The following is a 9,479-nucleotide window of genomic DNA, read 5'->3' as shown; positions in this document are numbered from 1 at the left end:
ATTAACATTAAAATTTAAATTTCATACTCTATAAAAAATTTCTTAGAAAAAAACTCAAAAATAAAACAAATAAAATAGCTGAGTATGTAGTTAAAGACTTAAAGTACTAATATCTTCTTAATTGGCTAATATGTAAAGCAAAAAAAAAAAACATAAAACATATATGCTAATGGCTTCAATCATCAAAAATTCCAGTGAAATTATCACCACAATTATCATCACTATCGAACTCTACCCCAGATGAATTAACTTCTTCATCATTAACCATTGTTGGATTGTTTCAAGTTCCACTTCCACCATACTCAACATTGTTTCAACTTCTTTTAAAGACACAAAACGTTATTATCATATAACATTCATACAAATCTATCTTATTTTAACAACAAAATTTCATCACATTAATTTCCTTCATTTTCACCAAAGCATAATATCCATACATTTCATTTTTAACAACAAAAAAAGAATGATATTGTGATTGTGAGATATGGTGGAAGAGCAGACGACAGAGGAGTAGAATGATGACATTGGTTGGACGGAAAAAGAGCGATATTGTTTGGTTGGACGATGAAATTGTTAAAGTGAAGTACGGAGTATACAAGAAGCTTAAATATAAAATGGCCAATAAAATTTATGTGTAAAATATATAATATATATATAAATTTTTTTTTTAGAAGATGAAATGTTATAGTATAATAAACTAATAATATTTAAGTAATTTTTATATTTTACTAACGGATACAGGTATCCGCAGGTACGGATAACGTTAAATCCTATCCATATCCATTAATAAATAGGTATTTAAATATCCATTTATTTTATATGTGGATATCTATAAACTACCAGCCTCGTATCCGTGACAGATTTTATTCATGGAAATCTGCGGGTATGGATATTTTTGCCATCTCGACTCAAAACCACCGCAATTATATTGTGGGAATCGTATAATCGGACACATTTGTTGTAGTGAAAGGAAAGAATCGTAAAATCCTTAACTTCTGATACCATATTAGAATTGTATTTTATATATAATGATGTGTATCTCATGAGATCACACTGAATGTATATTTATAATCATATGGGTTGTACATAATAAAGTAATGTAATCAATACAATCCATACAATATTAATACTAATCAATTTTAATTCATCATAATATATTCTTAACAGGTTTGATAAACACAACAAGGCTATCTTCTTTGAGTTTAACAAGATACATCTTAACTAGAATTTGTAATAGCTAATTACGAGTCTCAAGAAATTATAATTTGGTTGAATTACACGGATGATAAAGTAATGTATACCACCCTTATGAACCATCTTGTTTTATGATTGAAATCTATCGAGGGTATGGTTCAGTAATTGAAACTTGGTTAATCGATTCATCAAATCTTGTTGCAGCTGCATCAGCAACCAGTGGCTCCATATCTTGTAGCCTTTTAGGTCCACTTCCCATAAAGTATGCAGGTTTGGAAGGTATCGAGAGAGTGAGTGAATAACTATTAAGCATGTGTGCAACAGTTGCCATGGTTGGTCTGTCAACTATATTTTCTTGAATACAGAGTAAACCAATATGAATGCATCTCATTATTTCATTTTGTGAAATGTTGTTTAAAGATGGATCTATAATATTAGTTGCGTTCCCCTCTATCCAGCTTCTCCATGCCTAAAAGAATTTGCAAAAGGACAATGTACAGAGTTAAGGCCAGATGATATTCTAATCTATACCATTAATAGTAAGGAATAAATCATAGTGAGAAAGGTATAACTTACATAGCTCAATAGATATTCCATATTCTCCCCGTGACAAATGCTTGCACTATTTTTATGACCACTTATAATTTCAAGAACTAATACTCCAAAACTAAAAACATCTGATTTTACTGAAAATTCTCCATACATCACATACTCTGGTGCCATATATCCACTGCATGTCAATATAAACAATCTTAATAATAAATATTTTTATATTTCAAGTTATTTTTTCCACTAATTCAATTGCTACATATTGTCAATGGTATTATTGACTCAAATCTAGGTGTGCTCTATGCTATTTGCCTTTTAAAAGATTCGACTCTTATAACTTTATAAATTATAATAATAAAATCAAACATGTACTTTTTTGAATAAATTGTTAAGACATATGCCTAATTAAGTAATGAAGAGAAATTAACATTTTATCTGTAGTTGATTGGGATTAAGCTCTTAAGAAAACCAACAATCTTAAGAAAATAGGAAAACTTACTAGGTTCCAACAATTCTATTCGTACATCCTTGAGTTTCATCTTCAATACACAATCTTGCCAATCCAAAATCAGATATCTTAGGATTCATCTCGTCGTCTAAAAGAATATTGCTTGCTTTAAGATCATGATGTATAATGCGTAGGCGGGAATCTTCATGAAGATAAAGAAGACCTCGTGCAATACCTTTTATGATATTGTAGCGCTTTTCCCAATTCAACTGTGTTTTCCTTGTTGAATCTACATATATAAATAATTAAATCATATATATGATTTCAAAACTATATTTAGTTGTTAGTATTTTCCAAAGCAACACTCCCGATGAAAAATTAATTTGAATAGTTTAAAAACAATCCCTATATTATGCTAATGTATAATAACAAAGTTGATATTAAAACCTACCAAATATGAAGAAATCAAGACTTTTATTTGAAACATATTCATAAATTAGTAGCCTTTCTCTTCCTTCTAATGTAAAACCCTGTAACCTAACTAAGTTTCGATGCTGAAGCTTCGCTACTAATAGTACTTCATTTTTAAATTCTTCGTCTCCTTGGGCAGAATTTGTTGACAACCTTTTAACTGCAATCATGTGGCCATTTGGCAATTTTCCCTGAAAATTTTCACTTTTAGCTAGGTATGATGAATTATATTTCTTTTATCGGTAATGTTTTATAAAAATGGGATACTCTTATAAATAAATAAATAATTTTCTTACCAGATAAACCACTCCAAATCCACCTTGTCCAAGTTTATTAGAATTAGAGAAGCCATTTGTAGCAAGTAGTATGAAATTAAAGTTAAATCTCAATGACTCAACATTGGTGATTTCTTCTTCATCTCTATCATCATATTTTCCAATGTAAGCTGTACATAGTAACAAATATGAACAAGTTTAGTAGTTTCCATGTGTGATAGATATTATCTATAAATGTAAAACAAATATAGAAGATTGAGAAAGAGATATATTTTCGTAATCTAAAGCTACATTTCTTGATTTGATAGAGTAATACATGCTTTTTTTTTTATAACCACATATCCTCTGCACGCAAGTTAGACTAATCTCTTGAGTTGGAGAGAACACAAAAACTATTTTAAAAGACGAATAATTTATGTGTGCGATTTTTGATCGAACTCTAATCTTGACAAGGTTAGCTTATTGGTTTGACAAAGATTAAGCATTCTATCGAAGTTTGATCACATGTTGATGTCGAAGTCCAGCATGTTGTAGTCAAATTACACTCAAGTATGTAGTAGTCGAAATGCTAGGTTTGATAGCTTATCGAAATGGACCTGTTTGTCTAGCCCAATTGTTTAAGTTAGCTTGTAGCTTAAGTTAGCTTAGTAGTCTATAAATAAACTACTTCTCTCAGGTTGTTGAGAGATGTTGGTTATTCTTATTCACTTGTAATCCGTGAACCTTTATTAAGTAAGTGAATAGTAAAACAACTATAACAAATCCTAATTTTCTTTTTCTTTATTCTCTCTCTCTCTTTTGTAAAACCTAATAGGGTTTCTTGTGTTAGTTCAAGAAACACAAATCTTTCTAATAGTTTTGGTTTGTTCTTGACGACACTCTGTTATAACAAACTGGTGCGGTGAACGTGGAGAAGAAGATTCTTGGTGATAAGTAGAAATCAAAGATATGTCGACTCTGATTATGCAGGTTGTATGGATTCTTGGAAATCTATTTATAGATATGTGTTCACTTTGTTTGGCCCATCAATCAGTTGGAAAGCAACACTTTAGAAGGTCGTTGCCTTATCAACCATTGAAGCATAATAAATTTCCCTCAGTGAAGCTGTGAAAGAAGCATTGTGGCTTGAAGGTTTTGCTAAGTAGCTAAAACTTAAAGGCCGAGCAATCAATGTTAAATGTGACAACCAAAGTGCAATACACATGTTGAAGAATTCAGCCCATAATGAACAAACCAAGCGCATCAATGTGATGCTGCATTTCGTTTGAGAAATAATCAAACGTGGAGAAGTCCAAATGCTGAGGATAATGCTGCTTATATGATCACAAAGAAATTGCCAACTTGCAAGTTTTTCCAGCGTATGCAGTTGATAAAACTGCATGAAGAAAGCTAATTTATTCCGACGTGGAGATTTGTGAGATTAATCGAACTCTAGTTTCGACAAGGGTAACTTTTTGGTTCGACAGAGATTAAGCATGCTTTCAAAGTCTGATCACATGCTGATGTCGAAGTCCTACATCCTGTAGTTGAAGTACGCTTAAGCATGTAGTAGTTGAAATGTTAGGTTTGTTAACATATCTGATTAAGCCTGTTTGTTTAGCCAATTGTTTAAGTTAGCTTAGTAGTCTATAAATAAAAATGTTCTCTTAAATTGTTGACATTGGTTAGTTGTTGTTATTTTCTTGTAATCTTTGAATCCTTATTGAATAAGTGAATGGGAAAAAAATATAACCAATCTTTTCTCTGTCTCTCTCACACACACAAAATATAATAGAGTTTTTTGTGTTTGTTCATGAAACTCAAATCTTTTTCATAATTTTGCTTTGTTCTTGACGGAACTCCGTTACAACAACATGCTTTGAGGTTTTGGTATATTTAATTAGAGCCTATTTGTTATAGATTATACGGTAAATTTTTTTTTTCAAAATTCAATTGTATAATTTTATGATATTTCAAAATTTATATAAATATTAACGTTATAGTAAAATGATAAGTTTTTCTAATAATGGATGAAACTCGTTTTATTTATTGTAAGTAAACACAAATCAGCTTCCACTTCATATACAAGTCTAAGAAATCATTTTTAAAACGTATTTTAACATTAATAAAAGACAATTATTTATAAAATAATTTATTTCTTAAACTATCCAGCATCCACTTTCTTAGACTAAGAAATATAAATTTTATCTCGTATAGAAAATGTAATATTTTTAGAATGTGTTGAGATGAGATAATTGGAAATTATTGTTTTTTTAAATTATTTTTGATGAATTGAATAAAAAAAATTCAGTATAAGATATTTGTGTCATCTTACGAATTTTAAAAGTTGAGTCAAATTTGAATATTGCAAATAATATCAATTTACAATTTTTAAGAATTTAAGAAAAAACTAATGTGCAATTTTTGAAAATTTTAATATACTAATTGGTAAATTTTATAAAAATATTAAAAAATTTCTAAAAATTAATAAAAAAAACGTATGGACAAACTTGCAATATTTAAAAGTTAAATTCTACTTAGAATATGGAATTGATGGAGTGGGTAGAAATTAGCTTTGTTGTAGAGAAAACAAGCGTTATGGCCATAAATATGATAACAAACTTATATTCTTAAAAGAGAACAACTTCAATACCTATCGCAAAAAATTAAATAGTATTCATTCACTCATTTACAAGAATCTATTTAATTTAATAGATTTAATTATTTATAAAATAGTACAATTATTCGTTGATTCCAAAATATTTTGTATTGAAGATAATTTTATTCAACTTTTTAAATTGGGTAGATAAAAATTAACTTTTTAAAAAACATAAGAACAATTTTCAGCGATTTCAAATGTTAATTTAAACTAAGTTCACTTCACATCACTAAAAAATGGTGAACAATCCATAACAAATACATTTTATCTAAATGTATTGGTATTTAATTAAAACTCATATAATCTAAAAATTTATTTAAAAAGATTGCGTGACCAATAAGTTTGCACCAAATACAAGTTAAACATACCTTTAAATTTTTGTTTTGGCTTTCTGAGTCTTAAATAAATGCAAATAAAAATAAGTATCAAAACCACGGTAACACCCGGAACTACAGTGACGATGATGATTCGGGTTTTACTATGTCCTCCTGCACAAATTAATTTAAATCATCAAAGTTACATTCAAGTACTAAATATATAGAAATAAATTTTAGGAAAGCAGTAAACTGTTCGAGTTTTACCTAAAGAAGCGTTATTGGTGGTTGGTAGTGAGTCTAACACAATGGTTGAATTGTAGAAGAGATAAGGTTCATATCTTAGACGACAACTTGGTTTAAGAATATTTCCTCCCATTTTGCCATTACAACAATAAGGAATTTCTGAAATTGCTTCTTCCAAGCAATCATCGCATTGTTGCGATGACAAATCAGGCACACACTGCACAAAACCGTATATAGTTTCATTTTTCACAGGATCAATCCCAATATCCGCGTCATATTTACTACGGGTGTCACCTGATGCAGCTTTGTCTTTAAGTTTTCTCATCAACTTACTCAGTGCGTCGCTGTATGCATCCACATCAGTTGAATTCCTTTCAGATTCAAAGCCTAAATATATTGGAGTGTAAGTATCTACTATCCCAAATATTGAGCGATCTGAGTACCACAAAGTTAATTCAGCACCCCACACAATTGCCTCCTTTTGATTTGGACACTGTTCTTTGAGATAGGAAAAGGAATTATTTATGTCTGTAAGACACTGATTTGGCTCAATATCTCCACGACACAATCCAATGGCGTATGCTTTATCTGGATCTTTGCCATATGAGAAATTGTAGAAACCGTAGTTAATTTCTGTATGAGAAGTGAAACTGGATAAAAGGGTTTTAAGGTTGTTGCCGTAGGGGCTGTTGGTTGTGTAGTTGCCTCTGTCGTTATCACATGATACCCGATCTCCAGCTCTGGCTTGGGATATAGTTATAAAAAACACATAACAAAGAAAGGAAAAGGAAAGCAGAGGCATTGCACAAAAAATAAAATTTCTTTGAAATATCAAAATGAAGAGTAAAGGGATGAATGGAGTATTATGAAATGTAAGGTTGTGGACTGGTGGGTGTTAGACTCTTAAGTTGACTGACCATAAACTTGTACGCCTATTAGTCAAGAGCAAAAACCTTCTTTTTGACAGCATGATAATGTTGACTTCTTCAAACGTTAAAATCAGGAGATGCCTTTACAATTTAGCATGGTGTATGAACCATTTAACAAGGCAACAATACATGGGCAACTACCACACGGTGGATCTACGTGTATCACCAATGTTTTAAACAGGAATTGAGATTATCTTGGAATCAATTAATTTTTTTTTTTCAATAAGCAATGGAATTAAAGGGAGCAAAAGGGATGCTCCACCCCAATACAAAGAGAGTTACTCAACAAAACACAAAAGAGGTTGGATGTTCCAACCATAAAAATTACAACAAGGCAATTTCTTATAAAAAGAAATTAACCACCACCAAGAGACCCTAACTATCTCCGACATGCACTCTATGAAACTAAAGGACTCATCACTAAAAACAAGAGCATTACGCTTTAACCATAAAGTCCAAATTGTTGCTATCCAAACCACCGCCATAATAACTCTTTTAGTTGTGCACTTAATCTTTGAGCAATTATAGAAGAATTCTATGAAATCTTCCAATGACAAAAAATCCCCGACTCCTAGCCACATAAAGACTCTACGCCAAATTCCGAGTGTCACTTCACATTTAGAAAAGAGATGCTTAATGTTTTCCTCCTCCTTCGAGCATAGAACACACAAAGAATCTCCTCCTTCATTCAAAATTCCACGGCTCACTAAGTTGTCTTTTGTAGCAATTCTATTATGGATAAAACGCCAACAAAAAAATTGAATTCTTGAAGGCACTTTTAACTTCCATAGATGAACTAGGGCCCTCACCTTCTCTCCGGCCAACGGAGGACCCGAGAGCTTCCCTTTGAAAAAATCGTAACAAGATTTAACCGTGAAAACTCCTTCCGAATTAAGCCTCCAACTGAACGTGTCAACTTCATCCTTCTTTAAACTGTGACTATCCAATAGAGTACTTAACACGTGAATCTCATGAAGAAGAGCGTCATTAGCCGGACCAGAATTTGTCAAAGTGAAATTCTGCTGTTGCTGCGTGACATTGTGAACTGCCCCTGCTGAACCGATAGCTGCGGAAACTGCCTGCGAATAAAAAACAGCAGCAGCTGCCCCACTGGCAGTAGCATCCGCTGCATCACTGTCAGCAGCCTCCGCCTGCTTAACCGAGTCTTCCCTAAACAGTGCCGGAACAACACCCTCAACCGAGAACAAAGAGCGCGTATTCCACTGCCAGCCGCTATTTATGAAGGAACCAGCAGTGGACACCTGTTGCAAATGGTTAGCAGCCAAATAAAACAGAGAAGGAAAAGTTTTCATTAAAGATTGCTTTCCCGTCCAATCCGCATACCACATCGGAGTAGAATCCCCGCTTCCCACTTTGACTCGGATGACACTAGAGAAATTATCCTTTAGAAGGTTTTCATAATTATCTGACAAAATTAGATCTCTCCACCATATTGAATCCTTGTTGTCCACCACCGAGACGTCTCCTACCAAAACCTTGAGTTTCACATTACCGTACCTTTCTTCTAAAAGATCTCGCCAAACGGCATCTTTATCCATAAGGATACGCCATTTCCATTTGCTAAGTAAGGCCACATTTAAAATTTCCATATTTTTGACTCCCAAACCTCCCTCTTCTCTACTTTTGCAAACCATATCCCAACTTATCCAATTAACACTACGCTTTAACTCACCTCCTCCCCAAAGGAATCTTCGTTGAATTGAGCACACCTCATTTAAGATCTTTTTAGGTGCCTTGTAAAAAGAAAGAGTATAGATCGGTAAAGCATTGATGACCGAATTGATGAGAACCACCCTCCCCGCCATACTAAGGTTCATACCTTTCCAAGACGATAATCTCTTCTTAAAAATCAACAAGAAATCCTTCCACATAGAAAGTTTCCTAGGGTTATCTCCAATCCTCACACCTAGAAACTTAAAAGGTAAGGACCCGATCTTACAAGAAAGAAAACAAGCCGCGGCTTCCATGAACCAATTTCCCACATTAACACCAAACAAATTACTCTTATGAAAATTAATCCGTAAACCGGACATCATCTCAAAGCCTCTAAAAATAGCCTTTAAACTCCACAAATTTGCCAAATCACACTCCGCAAAAATCAAAGTATCATCCGCGAATTGTAACAAATCCACCTCCGATTTCTCACTAATTTTAAAGCCACGGAACTCTCCCAAAACCTTGCTTCTTAACATCAATGCCGTGAGGACTTCCATCACAAGAACAAACACAAAAGGGGACAAAGGATCCCCTTGACGGAGCCCTTTCTCCACAACAAAATCTTTTGTCACACTTCCATTGACAAGCACCGAAAGCGAATTCGTAAAGATGCTACTATCCATCCATTTCAACCATCGCTTACCGAACCCCATACGTTTGAAAACATATCTAGCAAAG

At 32.7% G+C, this 9,479-nt stretch overlaps 1 protein-coding gene across 1 annotated transcript; it reads right to left on the bottom strand.

Annotated features, from left to right (window-relative positions):
* Positions 1-1,152: 1,152 nt before the first annotated feature.
* LOC131627255 (cysteine-rich receptor-like protein kinase 44) lies at positions 1,153-7,112 on the bottom strand. The gene is made up of 7 exons (XM_058898093.1): positions 6,157-7,112; positions 5,944-6,063; positions 2,959-3,107; positions 2,643-2,853; positions 2,243-2,480; positions 1,771-1,924; positions 1,153-1,663 (listed from the first exon to the last, which is right to left on the bottom strand). Exons 1-7 carry the CDS (start codon positions 6,935-6,937, stop codon positions 1,337-1,339), a joined length of 1,980 nt encoding a protein of 659 aa, XP_058754076.1. The 5' UTR covers positions 6,938-7,112; the 3' UTR covers positions 1,153-1,336.
* Between the last annotated feature and the right edge of the window lie 2,367 nt (positions 7,113-9,479).

The sequence above is a fragment of the Vicia villosa genome, unplaced genomic scaffold (genome assembly GCF_029867415.1).
Source record: "Vicia villosa cultivar HV-30 ecotype Madison, WI unplaced genomic scaffold, Vvil1.0 ctg.000353F_1_1, whole genome shotgun sequence".
Taxonomy (NCBI): Eukaryota; Viridiplantae; Streptophyta; class Magnoliopsida; order Fabales; family Fabaceae; genus Vicia; species Vicia villosa.
This window is presented reverse-complemented; position numbering and strand designations above follow the sequence as displayed.